Source organism: Oncorhynchus kisutch, linkage group LG4, assembly GCF_002021735.2.
Source record: "Oncorhynchus kisutch isolate 150728-3 linkage group LG4, Okis_V2, whole genome shotgun sequence".
Classification (NCBI taxonomy): domain Eukaryota; kingdom Metazoa; phylum Chordata; class Actinopteri; order Salmoniformes; family Salmonidae; genus Oncorhynchus; species Oncorhynchus kisutch.
In genome coordinates, this window is record NC_034177.2 from 12,874,570 (window position 1) to 12,894,397 (window position 19,828).

Genomic DNA, 19,828 nt, shown 5'->3' on the forward strand with positions numbered 1-19,828 from the left:
GACCGTTCTCTCTGCTACAGCATGGCAAGCGGTACCGGAGCACCAAGTCTAGGTCCAAGAAGCTTCTAAACAGCCTCTACCCCCAAGCCATAAGACTCCTGAACAGCTAATCAAATGGCTACCCAGACTATTTGCATGCGCCCCCCCCCCCCCCCCCCTCTCTCTTCTACGCTGCTGCTACTCTCTGTTATTATCTAGTCACTTTAATAACTCTACCGACATGTACATATTACCTCACCACAGGTGCCCCTGCACATTGACTCTGTACCGGTACCCCCATGTATATAGCCCCGCTATTGTATTTACTGCTGCTCTTTAATTATTTGGTATTCTTATCTCTTACTTTTTGGGGGGGTATTTTCTTAAATATTTTCTTAAACAACTGCATTGTTGTATTGGGCACATGTAATTGATTCTCTTAGCAGACGCCATTTCTTTGCAGTGGTAACCTGTTCGAGTATAAATGTAGCTGTATCTCAGGAGACACCATATACTTCTGAGTATTTTCAATTCTGTCGTATTATACATCACATTCAGCCCACGTTAAAGCACACAGCTTTATTCAAACAGAACATTCAGCCCACATTAAACCACACAGCTTAATTCAAACAGATTCTTGGCACTGTTAGAGGCTAAGGAATTATCCTGTGGTGATGTACTGTAGCCCATGCATGTGTGTATTTCTCATGCTTACGGCCAATAGGAAAGGATAGGATGAACTTTAATATCCTCCAGGGGAGAATTGTCTTCGACACACAGTACTCCTGTAAACATTGCACGTTACCCATCAATAGCCACAAGAAGCCTAATGAAAGGGCCTCCAGGGGACCTAATACTGTATTCAGAATCTAAAGCATTGGATAATAGGACATGGATGCATACACACACGCATTCATGCATGCATGCGCACACACGCACACACACAGAGAAAGAGAGAGAGCAAAACACACACAGAGAAAGAGAGAGAGCTAAACACACACAGAGAAAGAGAGAGAGCTAAACACACACAGAGAAAGAGAGAGAGAGCTAAACACACACAGAGAAAGAGAGAGAGCTAAACACACACAGAGAAAGAGAGAGAGCTAAACACACACAGAGAAAGAGAGAGAGCTAAACACACACAGAGAAAGAGAGAGAGCTAAACACACACAGAGAAAGAGAGAGAGAGCTAAACACACACAGAGAAAGAGAGAGAGCTAAACACACACAGAGAAAGAGAGAGAGCTAAACACACACAGAGAAAGAGAGAGAGAGCTAAACACACACAGAGAAAGAGAGAGAGCTAAACACACAGAGAAAGAGAGAGAGCTAAACACACACAGAGAAAGAGAGAGAGAGCTAAACACACACAGAGAAAGAGAGAGAGCTAAACACAGAGAAAGAGAGAGAGCTAAACACACACAGAGAAAGAGAGAGAGCTAAACACACACAGAGAAAGAGAGAGAGCTAAACACACACAGAGAAAGAGAGAGAGCAAAACACACACAGAGAAAGAGCAAAACACAGAGAAAGAGAGAGAGCAAAACACACAAAGAGAGAGAGCAAAACACACAGAGAAAGAGAGAGAGCTAAACACACACAGAGAAAGAGAGAGAGCTAAACACACACAGAGAAAGAGAGAGAGCTAAACACACATAGAAAGAGAGAGAGCAAAACACACAGAAAGAGAGAGAGCAAAACACACACAGAGAAAGAGCAAAACACAGAGAAAGAGAGAGAGCAAAACACACACAAAGAGAGAGAGCAAAACACACAGAGAAAGAGAGAGAGCTAAACACACACAGAGAAAGAGAGAGAGCTAAACACACACAGAGAAAGAGAGAGAGCTAAACACACACAGAGAAAGAGAGAGAGCTAAACACACACAGAGAAAGAGAGAGAGCTAAACACACACAGAGAAAGAGAGAGAGCTAAACACACACAGAGAAAGAGAGAGAGCTAAACACACACAGAGAAAGAGAGAGAGCTAAACACACACAGAGAAAGAGAGAGAGCTAAACACACACAGAGAAAGAGAGAGAGCTAAACACACACAGAGAAAGAGAGAGAGCAAAACACAGAGAAAGAGAGAGAGCTAAACACACACAGAGGCACTGAAACACGGAGAGAAAGCTACAAGACAATATTCCCATAAAGCATGAACAACAGGGACACGTTTGATACATAAAACCCTCTATTTTCCAGTCTAAATGATTTTTGAACTTTGTTTTGTTAAAAAAACAAACATCAACACTTTATTTGCTGTCCCAATACGAATTGGGATACAATCCTTGATGGTATAGTACCTCAGAGACAGGCTTCTCCGTAACTTAACCATAGATGATACTGAAGAGGAGAAAGAGGAGGAGGAGGAGGAAGGGCATTTCACAGTGCTGCAAAAGTTCATCTTGAGCTGGACACAATGGATGAACCCAGTGGTGGTCCTTTTAGCAATGAGATTGTGATGATGGGAAGAGAGGACATTGTATGCTTTAGGGACACAATGTACAGCACCCTCTCCTTCTAAAAATATATAAGCAATGTGTGGAGGCCACAGGAATTAGAAGAAGAATATGACCGTTGTCCAATGGAAACTTCTGGTTTATTCCAACCCCGCCGAAAGACACACATATAGAGGTTGGAGAAAGGAGGAGGAGGAGGAGGTGGATGAAGAATGTGGCCCTAGAAATGTGTGTCCATTTGACTTCCCTTGGCACCGGGCAGAACCACTCCGTTGCTGTTATCCTGCCACCTCAGCCACCTCATATGGATTTCCTTTTGGACCTGATACAAACAGATACACACCCATAGAATTAGGAATTAGAATACTAGAATGGACGATGATGGGATAAAGGGCAACCATTTTGGTCAGGAGTTGGTCAAATATGATTTGCCAGTACTGTGATAAGATCATTGTGCAAAACAATGAATGTGAATAATTTATCTGCACTGTATCTGTGTTAGATATATTGCCAGACGGTTTTAGAGGAATGATTCCATACATTTTTCAAATTAACTGCCAACATTCCATTCAAAGTCAATCCACAGCTATACACTGGCTCAAAACAGTTGATGATAGGACAGCCCAGTTGTAAATGCAACAAGTACTGATATTGTATCATATAACACCACTCACAGATTTCCAAGAAAACAGTATCTAAAACATTTATGGTCTGTTTACATATATTTTAGAGGATATTTATACAGAAAGTGTATAAAACCCATATAAACTGTATTTATAATTATACGACAGGTTGATTATAATTCCATTACACAATTTCTGATATATTAAATGCCTTATTTGTATTTTCCTGCATAAGTAAAAGCAGGGAATGCATCACCTATGCCTCTACTGCCATTCAATCCAATTAGACTGCTTTGGAATTTCTTCTTGACTAAGATGGCTGCCATTTTCGCCCCATTATGGAACTTTATGACATATCCCCTCTAGTAATTTAATAGGATCTAAATGCACACACACAAAGACCTCAGATTACATCACCACAGACATTGTAGGAGATACTTCAGATCACGACAGCCAGTTTTTAGTTGTTGAAAATGATTGGATGGATGAATAAATGAACGAATTAACAAACGAATGAAAGAAATTAATTGGAAAAAATGAATCACTTATTGACTATTGTGAGTTTCTATATACAGCAGCACTGAGTTTCATTGCTGAATTACACAAGCTAGTCCTTAAGTGGTGACATCTGCAAAAAAAACAGCTGGGATCAAATGAACTGATTTCTAAGCACTCGGTGTAAACTCAGTAGGGATGAATATTTTCCCGAAAATCTACCAAGTTTCAATACCGGGAATAATTCAAATGTATCTCTAGAGTCTCGGAAAATAGCGCAAAAATCAGATGTGCCCCATCTACACCGTTTAAAACCAAGATGTGGTCACTATGGGTTCCAAATAAGAGTGGTGCTGCGCCACCTTGTTGGCTTGACTGCGCCACTATGTAAAGATTTTAGAGCAAATTAAACTGATAGAGCAACTATCATGCATTGCTAAATATATTTGATCACCAATGACATTGTTGTGAATTGCAAAACAGGCCTTTCATAAATTCATAGCGTTATCATGTTTCTCAATTAATTCAGCGCATTTCGACAGAGCACACCCAGAGTATAGCATTTTCCAATCATACAACATTTGTAATGGCAGTCAAACCAAAGTTGCTAAGCTTGCTAGATAACCTCCTTTAACGAATGACAGAATATATCCTATATTTGGCAAAATCAAGTTGATGATTATACAGATGGCAGATTGGCTCATGAATAACGGGGGGGGGGGGGGGGGGGTGAAGAGTGTGGAAATTGTTTAAATATCAATCTTAACGGGGATCATCTCTACTGTCATACTGTTTGTTGATCACACATTCTCTCCCGAAGCTCTCATACGGGCAGCAGGTGGGTGGGTGCTAACATTTGTCCTATTTCACACATGTGCATGTATTATGAGACACCCTCGGAGAGTGGGTTCATGGCCAGGGATCAAACATTATGTGTTTGTTCCACATCCCACTCCCCCTGAGACACCCTCGGAAAGTGGGTTCACGGCCAGGGATCAAACATTATGTGTTTGTTCCACATCCCACTCCCCCTGAGACACCCTCGGAAAGTGGGTTCACGGCCAGGGATCAAACATTATGTGTTTGTTCCACATCCCACTCCCCCTGAGACACCCTCGGAGAGTGGGTTCACGGCCAGGGATCAAACATTATGTGTTTGTTCCACATCCCACTCCCCCTGAGACACCCTCGAAGAGTGGGTTCACGGCCAGGGATCAAACATTATGTGTTTGTTCCACATCCCACTCCCCCTGAGACACCCTCGGAGAGTGGGTTCACGGCCAGGGATCAAACATTATGTGTTTGTTCCACATCCCACTCCCCCTGAGACACCCTCGAAGAGTGGGTTCACGGCCAGGGATCAAACATTATGTGTTTGTTCCACATCCCACTCCCCCTGGGACACCCTCGGACAGTGGGTTCACAGCCAGGGATCAAACATGATTGACTGTGACCCTGGAGCAATGTTGCATTTTTTTGGGAATTGCATTGGTGCGACATTGGGGATGTTGTATTTATTTGGCAGGTCTTGTCATTCGATTTTTCAGGAAATGTGAAGAGTGTTCCAGAGACAACCCCGGGATCCATGGTAACCCATGTTAATAACCCCGGGATCCATGGTAACCCATGTTAATAACCCCGGGATCCATGGTAACCCATGTTAATAACCCTGGGATCCATGGTAACCCATGTTAATAACCCCGGGATCCATGGTAACCCATGTTAATAACCCCGGGATCCATGGTAACCCATGTTAATAACCCCGGGATCCATGGTAACCCATGTTAATAACCCCGGGATCCATGGTAACCCATGTTAATAACCCCGGAATCCATGGTAACCCATGTTAATAACCCCGGGATCCATGGTAACCCATGTTAATAACACCGGGATCCATGGTAACCCATGTTAATAACCCCGGGATCCATGGTAACCCATGTTAATAACCCCGGGATCCATGGTAACCCATGTTAATAACCCTGGAATCCATGGTAACCCATGTTAATAACCCCGGGATCCATGGTAACCCATGTTAATAACACCGGGATCCATGGTAACCCATGTTAACACCTAAAACACTTGTGTAAGTTGCTTTGGCTACAAGCATCTGCTCAATGGCTTATATTACATTATTAGCTTCTGATTTATATCAAAGCAACATTTAGAGAGCAGAATGGTTGGTGTTTATTATTGTTGGAACGTTAGTGAAGGCTACTCACCTCTTGATTGAGAAAGCAGTAGAGGATCGCTACTATCAGCCCCTACAAGACAGAGGATATATAATCAATAACTCAATATTTATAGATTTTAAGTACCCAGATGTTCTCAAAATTTAAGAGAAGTATAATTGTGAAGTATAATTGTTGCAAGTATAATTGTACATAAAGCCATAAAATGTATAGTATATATTGCTGCACAGATTCAGCCATAGCGTCAACAGCTGAACGACCGCAAATATGTATCGTGCTTGTTAATGAGCTCGCTGTAAGCTATGCTAGTGTTGAACTAGTTGATGAGACTGGTTGTATTCCCAACATAGTGCACTAGGGATCTGGTCAAAAGTAGGGCACTATAATAGGGCGCCATTTGGGACGCAGTCACTGTCTAAACTCTCCTGCTTTTCCTGTCACCTTTACAACCTAAAGACGTGGCACGAATCAGTTCTCAGCTGTTTCTCACTCTTCCCATGAACAAAGCCTGTATTAGAGCTCATTTATGATAGGCAACTATGAGAAACAGGAATAAACTAACGGTTTACTTTTCTATATTTGATAAGTATAATTGTTGTCTTTATCTGCTGTCTAGTAGTCTTTTTGCTATCTAGGGCCATCTGCTTTAAGTGCTGTATGTCTCCCCAGTTGCGTACTTGTGGTGTGAACTGCTGACTGCTCATAACTTGCAGATGATTGTTGACACATTCACCAGAATCAATGGGCAGGGCAATTTGTGACTTGTTTTGGTAATCAGTGACTTTATTGGGGGGGAATGGTTTCTACTCTCCTAGGCAATCAGCAATTAGTACAGGGAGGTGTGCTCTCCACCTGTGCTTGGCAATTAGCAATTAGTGTTAGTTCTTCAGTCTCCCCTGGTTTCTCAGCGGCAGCTGTAAATCGTGTCAGTCTCGTCGGAAAAACTAAGACCGTCGCCGAAACAAAGATGGTTCTGCAGAGTTATAATGAAGGAAGGAGAGGGAGGCTACCCACCATTATCTCATTTGAATATCTTACAAAGTTATTTACAGATTCTCATTTGGCTCTTTTGTAGCTTTTGGGGGGGGGGGGGGTACAACTCTTAGTGTACCCTGTGCACACAACCCATGTGGAATTCAAGTTCTCTGGCAGCATTTGGAACTGCCGATCTACGGTCAAGAACACATAGTTCATCTCACCCTATGCTGCCCTTCACTCCCTTTACTTGTTTGGCCCTGATGGAGACCCAGAGAACACTGCTGCTCTCTGACCACGTTTTCTCTCATAGTCCAAGAGCACCTGGGCGTCGCAGTGATGGCACAGGGCTATTCATTTCTCTTAACTGGAGATTTTATGTTTTCTCCCTCTCTCACCTCCATCTCATGTGAATTCCATGCCGTCGCTGTCATTTGTCCACTCAAGCTTAACATTGTCCATTGTCGTCATCTATCACCAACCAGGTGCCCTTGGGGAGTTCCTCAATGAGCTTGACACCTTTAAGCAAATTTCCTGACAATGGCTCACCACACTTCTTACTTTGCAACTTCAACCTTACTGATGAATTTCTTTCCAACCCTCTTTGCCCCTTGACCTCACCCTCAATCACCTCCAACTCACAAGGCAGGCAATACACTTGACCTCATCTTTACAAGAGGCTATTCACCTACTAACCTCACTGCAACCCCCCCCCCCCCCCCCCCCCCCCCCTCTGATCCCTACCTTGTTTCCTTTGTCTCCCTTTCCTCCAACCCTAACCCACTCAGCCCCTACCCAGATGGTCATGAGCCATCGCAATCTTCGCTCTCTCTCCCACTACTCTCTCCTCTTCTATCCTATCATCTCTCCCTTCTGATAAATCCTTTTCCTTCCTGTCTCCTGATTCTGCCTCTTCGACCCTACTCTCCTTCCTTTCCGCATCCTATGATTCGCACGGTTTCCTCCCAGCCGGATCGGACCTTCCCTCCTGCTTCGTGGCTGAGTGACTCATTGCAAGCTTACTGAACAGGGCTTTGGGCAGATGACCGAAAAATGGAGGAAAACTAAACTTCCGGAGGTCCTATCATCCTTTCAGTCTCTCTCTACCTTCTCTTCCTCTGTATGTGCTGGTAAAGCTACCTTCTCAATCTAAATTGCAGGCTTCTGCCTCCAACCCTCTTTCCACCTTCTCCTCCCTCCTTAATCCTCCACCCCCCCTCTCTCTACTGACGACTTTGTCAACCACTTTGAAAGAAGGTTGACAACATCCACTCCTCAATCACTCAGCCTATTGAGTCCAATAGTCCCACTCAAACAGAACTACCATATGCCTTGACCTCTTTCTCCCCTCTCTCCAGATTAAATCCTGCGACTAGTGAGGTCTGGCCATCCGACAACTTGCCCGCTCGACCCCATACCCTCCTCCAGACCATGTCTGGAAACCTCCCATTCCTCACTTCCCTCATCAGCTCATTTCTGACCACTGGCTGCTTCCCCTCAGACTTCAAAATGTCCTGAGTCGCTCCCCTCGAGAAACTCACAAGGCTCCCCTCCATCAACTCATCTGATGTGAAAACCTACAGACCTTCTCTATTTTCTTTCCAAAACACAATCTTCTTGAATGTAACTTCAAGACAGGTCACTCAACTGAGACCGGCCTGAGAGTATATGTCTGCTCCATATACTCTCACTACTGGTGTCCCCCAGGGCTCAGGTCCCCTGTGGGAATTGAACCCACAACCCTGGCATTGCAAGTGCCATGCTCTACCCACTGAGCCACACAGGAGTCCTCTTCTCACATCCTCACATGGTCTCTCCTATCATCCTCACATGGTCTCTCCTATCATCCTCACATGGTCTCTCCTATCATCCTCACATGGTCTCTCCTATCATCCTCACATGGTCTCTCCTATCATCCTCACATGGTCTCTCCTATCATTCTCACATGGTCTCTCCTATCATCCTCACATGGTCTCTCCTATCATCCTCACATGGTCTCTCCTATCATTCTCACATGGTCTCTCCTATCATCCTCACACGGTCTCTCCTATCATCCTCACATGGTCTCTCCTATCACTGCTATGCGGTTGACACTCTACTACTTTTCTCCCATTGCACCCGCTCCTCCGCACACTCCACTGGCTTCCAATCGATGCTCACATCTAGTACGAGACCATGGTGCTTGACTACGGAGCAACAAGAGGAACTTCTCCTCCCTACCTTCAGGCTGTGCTCAAAGCCTACACCCCAAACCGAGCACTCCGTTCTGAATCAGGGTTAGTTTGGCAGCTGAGGTGAAAAAGGAACAATTAAGTTAGAGGACACCAAGTCTAGATTTAATCTTAGCCTGCGGCTTGGCTATGTGCTAAGAGTACTGTCTAGCCATACTCACAAGTACTTGTATGAGGTGACTACCTCAAGCTCTAAACCCTCAGAAGTAGTAATCACACTGGTGGGGAAAAAAGGCATTCTTTTTACCAAACCACATGACCATTGTTTTGGAAGTGTGACCTTGGATAAAATATGTGACCTTGGATAAAATATTGACAATCAAGTGTTTCTACGGAGCTGTCTGGTCCACTAGCCCGGGCTGTCTCCCTCTATCAAGCACTTGATCTTACAGAGGGAGAGGAGCATTCTAGAGGGCATGATTGGGCAGAGCAAGTGATAGCTTGAAAACATTTTTGGGGATGTTATCCAATTTTATTTGATCAGATTTTCTATAAGTTATGTAAAAGGCCAAATGAAAAACGAATATGCTATGATCATCAGGCTTTACATAGCTTGAGAATTGTTCATGTAAGTAACTGCTCTGTTTTTATATTCTGATGCCTTTTTTTTACAGGCTGTAAAAGTGCTATCCATCCCAGGAATAATTTATGTCAATTATATTTATATAAATATTCATTACATACGATGTACATGCCACAACACATTTTGAGGCAACATATCCACTTCATAAGACTGTGTCAGTGTTTTCTTTAGCCGGTAATGGCTGGCTTTTAATCTATTAAAAATAAAAGCAGATGAATTAAATTGGCACCGGTCTATTGTCCAGGAGAAGAGGGGGGAAAAATCCATTGCGAAATAATGCATTTTAGCCTATTCATTGATTGAAATAGCAGTCGCTGTAGCGAGAGTGAAACGTGCTTCAATAAGATTCGAAAAGCATTGGTGTGTAAAAATACTCTTTTTTTTTCAAATGGTAAATTGAAACTCGCATAGGCAACTAGACAGGCTTCACTCGCCGAGGGGGGCATAGCCGATGTTCTCCGCTGGTGCCAATAAGAGTCTACTTTTCACTCAATTAAATTGCGAATTTTGTTTATTAAAAGACCGAGTCTTTTCATTCTTATATTTACAGCAATAGCCATTTCGCTTTCCAAACTGTTTTTCTATTTGGTATTTGCAGAGCGCTCTGGCCAAATTGCATGCCCTTCAGACTGTAGGCTATGCGATCTAAAACAACCGGCAGCTTTTAAAAAAAATAAGCCAATGATCCTCTGTGGCCAAATCATGCTTTCTGGTGTAGTAGTCTATTTTGAATGATTATATTTGTTTATGTATAGAGGAGTAAGCTATTTAGGAAACTTCTAGCTTCCCTATCTTTATAGATGCCCCACCTATTTATTCTAACGTCTTCAAATTGCTCATCAGAATTCGGTGGAATTTTGAGTACAGTGAGTGGATGCCCCTCAGGTTGCCCAACCAATATGGATCCGGTACATTTCTTAAATGACCAGTAAATGTAAAGGCTTCCGGTCAAGTGTCCGGAGCCCACATTTTCCATCGGAAATCCTGGTGTGTGTGTGTGTGTGGATCAGAGTACCTGAAAGGACCCCATGCAGAGCTCGAACCAGAGGCGCACGCTAACATTGAAGTAGTCAGGTAGGAAGTTAAACACCATGTAGGGGGTCCCGAAGAGGGGGATGAGGAGCAGGGTTGACTTAGTCAGCCGTCTAGCAGAGAGGGAAAGAAAATACGTTTGAGTAATAAGCTCTGGGGGTGTTCATGTCTATCAAATGTATTGGTCGCATACACAAATTTAGCGGGTGGAGCGAAATGTTGGAGTAAATGTGATTGTGTACAAGAATGCATTTCAAAGTAATTTACGAGTGGGAAAATACTGGTATCATATTATAGGTGTTCATGTCTTTTTTTAAAGTCTACTTCACTGACCTTTGAGAATATAATAGGGCCTACATATGCATGAGGGCTTTCAAGGCTCTAGTCAATTACTCTGCACTGCCCTCCAATAAGGTATTCATCTACTAAGCCTCTTGAGTGGTGAAGTGGTGTAGGTTCCAGGTGGGTGAATTAGACCTTGCCCACATTGGAAGCATTACATTACAAAAACATGTTTCCTTCAGCCCTTGACTACTCTCCTTCCTGGATATCAAGAGACTGGATAGGTAAGTAATAGGTCGATTTTCCACCATTGTTTTCACCTGTTAGTGCTCTCAGATCTGTGAGGGAAAGTTAAAGGTGGTGCAATGTGCGTTTTAGAAGTGAAATCCAGCTATGATTACAGAAGGTAGCAGACAGACATCCACATGAAATGAACTAGAGGAACTGAAGTGAGCTGAATGGAAATTTACTTAAATGAACTGATCATTTGATTTCAGTTCATTTAAGTAAATTGACTCCAGTTCAAAGTTTAATGCAGTTTTGCCTGTATAGGAAGCCTCTTAGCTCATTAAAACTGCAACAGAACTCTTCATAAGAGGCCTGTTTCTGAACTCTCTAAAAGCACCCAACAGTGTACATGAAAAGTGCTTTACAATTCGTACACGTTCTCTCTCTAATTGCTGAAATGTACAGCAGCCAATATGCAGCAGCCAAGCCACTGAGTAGACCGTTCCCTTCAGTAAGTAATCCTCTAAATCAAAGATTATTTGTCACGTGCTGAATACAACAGGCGTAGACCTTACAGTGAAATGCTTACTTACAAGCCCTTAACACATTTTTCTTAACTTGTTGGTTATCAATTTTTTACTTAAGTAAAAAACATATCAAATAAAAGTAACAAGTAATTAAACAGCAGCAGTAAAATAACAATAGCGAGGCTTTATACAGGGGGTACCGGTACAGAGTCAGTGTGGAGGCTATATACAGGGGGTACCGGTACAGAGTCAGTGTGCGGGGGCACCGGTTAGTTGATGTAATGTACATGTAGGTAGAGATAATGTGACCATGCATAGATGATAAACAGAGAGCAGCAGTAGCAGTGTAAAAGAGGGGTCTGGGTAACACTTTGGTATAGTAGCTGTTAAGCCTTTTGGACCTAGACTTGGCGCTCTGGTACCGCTTGCCGTGTGGTGACAGAGAGCAGTCTATGACTAGGGTGGCTGGTGTCTTTGACAATTTTTAGGGCCTTCCTCTGACACCGCCTGGTATAGAAGTGCTGGATGGCGGGAAGCTTGGCCCCAGTGATGTACTGGGCCGTACACACTACCCTGTTTAGTGCCTTGTGGTCGTTGGCTGAACAGTTGCCATACCAAGCAGTGATGCAACCATGCTCTCGATGGTGCAGCTGTAGAACCTTTTGAGGATCTGAGGACCCATGCCAAATCTTTTCAGTCTCCTGAGGGGGAATAGGTTTTGTCGTGCCCTCTTCACGACTGTCTTGGTGTGCTTGGACCGTGTTAGTTTGTTGGTGATGTGGACACCATGGAACTTGAAGTTCTTAACCTGCTCCACTACAGCCCCGTCGATGAGAATGGGGGCGTGCTCGGACCTCCTTTTCCTGTAGTCCACAATCATTTCCTTTGTCTTGATCACATTGAGGGATAGGTTGTTATTCTGGCACCACACGACCAGGTCTCTGACCTCCTCTCTATAGGCTGTCTCATCGTTGTTGGTGATCAGGCCTACCACTGATGTGTCATCGGTAAACTTGATGATAGTGTTGGAGCCATGCCTGGCCGTGCAGTCATGAGTGAACAGGGAGTACAGGAGGGGACTGAGCACGCACCCCTGTTGAGGATCAGCATGGTGGATGTGTCATTACCTACCCTTACCACCTGGGGGTGAGTGCATATGGATCGGTAGTCATTTAGGCAGGTTGCCTTTGTCCCTGTACCCAAGCACACTATGGTGGTCTGCTTGAAACATGTTGGTATTACAGACTCGGACAGGGAGAGGTTGAAAATGTCAGTGAAGACACTTGCCAAATGGTCAGCGCATGCTCGGAGTACACATCCTGGTAATCCGTCTGGCCCTGTGGCCTCGTGAATGTTGACCTGTTTAAATGTCTTACTCACATCGGCTACAGAGAGCGTGATCACACAGTCGTCAGGAACTGCTGATGCTCTCATGCATGTTTCAGTGTTATTCGCCTTGAAGCGAGCATATTATTAGCTCGCCTGGCAGGCTCGAGTCACTGGGCAGCTCGCGGCTGTGCTTCCCTTTGTAGGCTAAATGGACTGAACTTCAGTGACCCCAGAATGTGCCTGAGCAACAACCTTCATTACCTTCTTCTGCATTGCATAAGGTACTCAGAATACTAAGTCAGTCAGTGATTATGGTGACTCTGTCTCTCTCCTCAAAATGGAGACTTGGAAAGTTGACTTCACTCAGATCTCCCATTTATCTGTTGCAGACAGACATCATAATAGATGGAACAGTAGATATAATCTAGATTGTATCCTATAATTGTCTCCCCCTGTCTTTTCCAGACAGTAACTTCTCATTGGAACTGCCCAATCAAATCATCTCCCCCATTTCGATCCATTCTTGTATCATCCAATGGAAGAAAAAAAAACCTCACCTGTAGTGGTCGGAGTTATTGAACTGGATCAGACGAGGGTTCAGTTTCTGTATCAGGATTTTGATGATGTTCAGAAAGAGGATGAAATTGACCTGTTGATTTAATAAAAATTGTATCAATCATTTTATAAAGCCCTTTTTTTATCCACAGTGTCTGAGTGCTTTACAGTAACACAACATGAGTACAACTATAGAAAAACCTGGAGACAATCTTCCCAAGGGGATTCAATGAAGTAAACTAAACAATATTCCTCCTTTTCTGAGTTGCAACTTGCATTGCCATGGCAACAGGAAAATCAATCTGTACTTGGTATGGATTCAGGACAATTTTCCCTGCCTAGAATTGACAGAGATCAATGGCCGGCAGTGGGAGAAGATGGCGTGAGATGGATTTTGGATTCTGCACATTTTCTCATCAATGAAACATTTGATCTCAATACAGTTTTCTGTTCCCCAAACTAGAATCATATGAACAGAGTGGCACAGAGACTTTACCCTTTGGGTTCTGCCCATCTTCTTGCTTGTTCTGCCCACTATGACTCGTGTTCCCATTGGAAACGACAGGCTGTGGGCTATTGGTTTAGTTATAAAAATCTTTGGTGGAACTAACCTTCCAAAGAGTTGCATTAGTTTTCAGAGAAAGCATAAAGACACAGGTTGATTATCCTTTTTATACCATGGCTATAATTTAACACATTTGCAGCAAGAAATGTCTTCAACCGCTGATGAAGTTGCCTTGGTAACCAAACAGACTTGCCAGTTTAGCTAACTTAACCATCAGTCCTAGCTTGCTATTATGACAATCTAATTCAACAATGCCTGTACTGTCTTGTACTGTACTGTTTTGCTTTCAAAAGCAGCTCAAACATAGAACATGTAAGAATGAACTATAGCCATTGAATTCTACCATGCTGACATACTGTACCATAAGTTATTTAAGCAGTAAGGCCCGAGGAGGTGTGGTATATGGCCAACATACCAAGGCTAAGGGTTGCTCTTGGGCACAACGGCAATCAGCATTCAGGGCTCGAACCACCCAGTTTATAAAGGGAATACTGATTGGATGAGCAGCGTTCCAAGCCCTGCTGTATTGGCCGTCACACACACCTATGCCTGCTAACAGTTCCATCTGAAAATGATTCCCAAATTATTACATAATATCATGTTCATGTAGCTGTCTGAATCATCTTGTATATTTATATCAACTCACATTTATCCCTCCTTGCTTCCAGTCTAGTATTTAGTTTGGTAAAGCAGAGGTTAATATGAACCTTGAGGTCTGCCTGTCTGGAAACATTTCACTGTTGAATTTTGATCTCTGAAGAACAGACATAATCTGGTCTGGGCACTGTTCACTCTAACTTTATCTGAACCAGTTGAAATTATGCATCAACGTCATTATTATGGGACATGTCCAAGAAAATGGCAATAGATAAAATGATCAAACAAACTAAAATGCAGCTTGTGTAGTGTCATTGGGGGGGCCCGAGTGGCGCAGAGGTCCAAGGCACTGGGCGTCACTACAGACCCAGGTTTGATCCCAAGGCTGTATCACAACCGCAAGTAATCGGGAGTCCCATAGGGCAGCGCACAATTGGCCCAGCATCATCCGGTTTAGGACAGGGTTTGGCTGGGGTAGGCCATCATTGTAAATAAGAATGTTCTTAACTGACTTGCCTAGTTATATGAGGGAAAAAAACTGGTTCAATGTTTGACGTGAATGAGTTAGCTGAAGTTTGCTAATTAGCTAGCAAGTGACAAGAACATTATCCAGCCTGGGTAGCCACCATTTTGTTTAGAATGGATGACCAGTTCTGTATCACAGTACAGAATACCTTCCAGTATTCAATATATAGCACTGCCTCATGTGCCTTATTGTTTAAAGTGGAACTGACAGTGTTTTAGCAACATTAAATCTTATTCAAATTGGTCTATTTACACCCCCAGGATTAATTACACTTTTTAAAAAACAATTTCTGGCAAACGAGCACTTAAAAATTGTCATTTTTATAAATCCATAGAATGTTTGAGAATGACGTATAGTAAGGCCTTTGTGAAAATTCTATAGCAATATAGAGTGGGAAAGCAGCCAAGTTTGGACAATTAATTCCTTTCCTTCCAGTTCTCTGCTGCCAATGACTGGAATGAATTGCAAAAATCACTGAAGTTGGAGACTTATCTCCCTCACTAACTTTAAGCGTCAGCTGTCAGAGCAGCTTACCGATCGCTGCAGCTGTACACAGCCCATCTGTAATTAGCCCATCCAGCCAATTACCTACCTCATCCCCATATTTGTTTTTATTTTTCTGCTCTTTTGCACACCAGTATTTCTATCCTCATCTGCACATATATCACTCCAGTGTAAATTGCTAAATTGTAATTACTTCACCACTATTGGCCTATTTATTGCCTTACCTCCTTACGTCATTTGCACACACTGTATACAGATTTTCCTATTGTGTGATTGTACGTTTGTTTATCCCATGTGTAACTCTGTGTCGTTGTTTTCTGTCGCACTGCTTTGTGTTTATCTTGGCCTGGTCGCAGTTATAAATGAGAACTTGTTCTCACCTGGCCTAACTGGTTAAATAAAGGTCAAAAAAATAAAATGTAAATGTAAATGAAACCTAAAAAAACATATGTCTACACAGACCAATCAGAGCTACAGTAGGCCTATATGCAAATGAGCCATTTGCCACAGGGGCCTGACATCATTCAATTTGAACTGAAGTGTGTTTACAGGCAGTAGCAACAGTGTGACTTTAGATCATTAGAACCCATTTGCCAAAAGCCACAAAATACACCTGAATGGATTTCTGCAAATATGTAAATAGGAAGGGATCCCTCTTACATTTGGGAACTTTACAGTTCTATTAATCAAACAACAATGAGAATGTAAACTCTTTCTCCCTCAGTTGCTTATGCACATCAACAACAAAATCAACCAACGCAAGCCAGAGCGAGATTAGCTCAAATCTAACGAGGTAACATTAGATAAACCGTCAAAATTGCACTGATAAACGATGTGGAAGAGTAGCCTGCCCCAACCCACGTTTTGACAACTGAATGGAAACTTACCTGCCTGCCCGTCCATTTGGTCAATGACAAATATATTTGATTGACAACTAAGAGACATGCTAACTGTGGATAACAGTCATTCAGGTTTAGCATAACTAGCTAGTTAGCAAATGTATTTAGCTTGTTAAATAAATAGATATGCTAGCACAGGGGTGTCAAACTCATTCAGCTCACGGGCCATATAGATAAAACACAACAAATTCACCCTTTATAATGTCCACTTATGTACATAGGATGCTGTATATAGCATTGTAACATCAAATCAAGTCAAATCAAATTTATTTATATAGCCCTTCGTACATCAGCTGATATCTCAAAGTGCTGTACAGAAACCCAGCCTAAAACCCCAAACAGCAAGCAATGCAGGTGTAGAAGCACGGGGTTTCTAACATTAAAACAAAAGAGATATAATATTTGTCCAACATTTGCTGCTATTTCACTGTAAGGTCTACCTGTTGTATCCGGCACATGTGACAAATAAAATTTGATTTGATGCTTGCAGATGTGCATAATATGCTGCGACCCTAATCCAAAATTATTTAACTCCAAAAAACAAAAACGTAGCTATAGGTTGTTGTAACATTTTAAACATGTAATATTTTTTCAATTGCACTGCATGTACAGTATCACTAGTATCACTAGTATCACTAGATTTAGCAACTTTTCAGACTACGCTGGCAACTCTTTTTTTTTTCAAACAGCACCTAGCAACAAATTTAGCTACTTTAAAAATGTATTTGGAACTTTTAGCAACTTTTGAAAGGTACCTCAAATGTTAAAATGCACGCATTTTCCCTCTAAATGACACAAAAGCGATTTTCTCTGTCACACACTCAGTCACAACACATGTGCCTGGCTGCAAAAGTGCATTGTGAGTGATGTCAGCAGCAGGCGCTCAGCTCGTGCACAGGCAGCAGCAGGCCAGCAGCAATTTCAGCAAATTGCAAATCATTGTTGGCTGACTGCAGCAGCAGTAGTACGGGTTCAATGAGCCAAACCCAATGATTATAGTTGGTCACTAATGTTTGATCTTGAACAGAACTCACAACATCAATCAACATATCTCAATCAAAATTGTACAGAAAAGAGTGGGAGTCTGTACCTGAACAAATGTCAAATCCTATTTTTTGCTGAGATGGCCAGTCAATTTGAGTAACGTTATTGTGTATTCTACGTAATGACGCAGTTTACGTTATCACGCAATGACATCACAACGTAATTTAGCAACTTATATCAACAAATCAACCTGCCTCTAGCAACTTACCCTGAAAATTTGTTGGCAACACTGAACTTGTGCGGGTGAATGCAACATTGCTATATGGTGCACTCAATGTATTGTAGTTGAATAGCTAGCCTAGGCTACTGCTCAAATGTTTAGTTTTTTAGTTATTCATTCTCAAGCTTTAACAAAAGACCAAAGCCAGACTACAACATTTCAGTAGCCTAGCTAGGACTGTGACATTTGTCTGTACACTTTCCCTCCACTGTGTGCTGTAAATGGGACACACGAAAGCAGCACAATTGAATTTGAATACACTGATGCAAGCACATCAGGCTGTAATTACTAGATGACTCAACTGTTGACTCATTTATACTGTCCTACTCGGTCCGCAGGCCTTGTGTGTCCTATTCGGCCCGCAGGCCTCGTGTGTCCTATTCGGCCCGCAGGCCTCGTGTATCCTATTCGGCCCGCAGGCCTCGTGTATCCTATTCGGCCCGCAGGCCTCGTGTGTCCTATTCGGCCCCCAGGCCTCGTGTGTCCTATTCGGCCCGCAGTCCTCGTGTGTCCTATTCGGCCCGCAGACCTCGTGTGTCCTATTCGGCCCGCAGGCCTCGTGTGTCCTATTCGGCCCGCAGACCTCGTGTGTCCTATTCGGCCCGCAGACCTCGTGTGTCCTATTCGGCCCGCAGACCTCGTGTGTCCTATTCGGCCCGCAGGCCTCGTGTGTCCTATTCGGCCCGCAGACCTTGTGTGTCCTATTCGGCCCGCAGGCCTTGTGTGTCCTATTCGGCCCGCAGGCTTTGTGTGTCCTGTTGGCGCTAGCCTATTAGCCACGCTATGACTGACTTGTGATCATTGCCCTTGCTAGTTGGATTGTATTGACATTCCCAGCCTTTAGTTACATTACGACTGACTTGTGATCATTGCCCTTGCTAGTTGGATTGTATTGACATTCCAAGCCTTTAGTTACAGTTGTCCGTTTCTGTCCAGAATATCGAGTCATTGAAGCTGAAACAGTGCATCCTGAATGGGTGGAGGCAGCAAACAATGTACCAGGCCAGCTGTGATTTACAACCTGATAGCAATATTTTTGGGACTACAAAGAAATATATTGGTGAATTATATTAATCATGCTTTGAACTGCATCCATCTATTCTGCCAACAATATCTTAGTGTGTACGTCATGGAATTTGTGAAATATAACCTATTTTTATAACCTCTTAAAGTTGGGTTTGAGGCATAAACTGAGAATTATATATTTTTAACTGATATTATGATTGTTTGTTTGTTTAATATCTGCAAAGTAGTTAATGCTTTAAGTTCCACTTTAAATAATGTGTACTCTAGAATGCCCTTCCAGCTAGTCAGAAACGAGTATTGAACAATGCCATGATATAAATGGCCTATAATCAGTAAGTATCTCCCTTTAAAAGATGACACATTGTGTATGACTGCACCCCTGTAGGGTCTACTCACCCCGATAGAAACAACAATTGGCCCTTTTACGATCCACCAATAGGGGGAGTCCTCATTGATGTCCCAGCATCTGTAGGAGGAGATGCGAACGATCGGTCAGACAGAACTCTCTGGTGGGAGTAAGAGTCACTAGTCTTTCTCAGTGAATATTATTTCAACATTTCAGTCTCTCGATGTGCAAAACTGATAGAGACATACCCCAAGCGACTTACAGCTGTAATCGCAGCAAAAGGTGGCGCTACAAAGTATTAACTTAAGGGGGCTGAATAATTTTGCACGCCCAATTTTTCAGTTTTTGATTTGTTAAAAAAGTTTGAAATATCCAATAAATGTCGTTCCACTTCATGATTGTGTCCCACTTGTTGTTGATTCTTCACAAAAAAATACAGTTTTATATCTTTATGTTTGAAGCCTGAAATGTGGCAAAAGGTCGCAAAGTTCAAGGGGGCCGAATACTTTCGCAAGGCACTGTACTTTGGTACCCCTACCCAGATCTGGTAGCGGTACCAACACAATTCTGTCTCTGAGCTCTTAATTGGAGGTGGAGTCCAATTAAGTTGT

General features: G+C 42.8%; 1 protein-coding gene and 1 non-coding gene across 2 annotated transcripts in view; both read right to left on the minus strand.

Annotated features, from left to right (window-relative positions):
- Positions 1 to 2,017: 2,017 nt before the first annotated feature.
- LOC116373921 (growth hormone-releasing hormone receptor-like) overlaps positions 2,018 to 19,828 on the minus strand; it is a 43,119-nt gene continuing 25,308 nt past the window's right edge. The window contains exons 8-12 of the mRNA XM_031822231.1: positions 19,268 to 19,337; positions 13,493 to 13,584; positions 10,553 to 10,682; positions 5,779 to 5,820; positions 2,018 to 2,763 (exon numbers count right to left, since the gene is read on the minus strand). Of these exons, the coding sequence (XP_031678091.1) occupies positions 2,662 to 2,763; positions 5,779 to 5,820; positions 10,553 to 10,682; positions 13,493 to 13,584; positions 19,268 to 19,337 (436 nt within the window). The 3' untranslated portion in view covers positions 2,018 to 2,661. The remainder of the gene's footprint in view (positions 2,764 to 5,778; positions 5,821 to 10,552; positions 10,683 to 13,492; positions 13,585 to 19,267; positions 19,338 to 19,828) is intronic.
- Positions 8,438 to 8,509, minus strand: trnaa-ugc (transfer RNA alanine (anticodon UGC)). The gene has a single exon. It is a non-coding gene; the product is annotated as a tRNA-Ala (tRNA).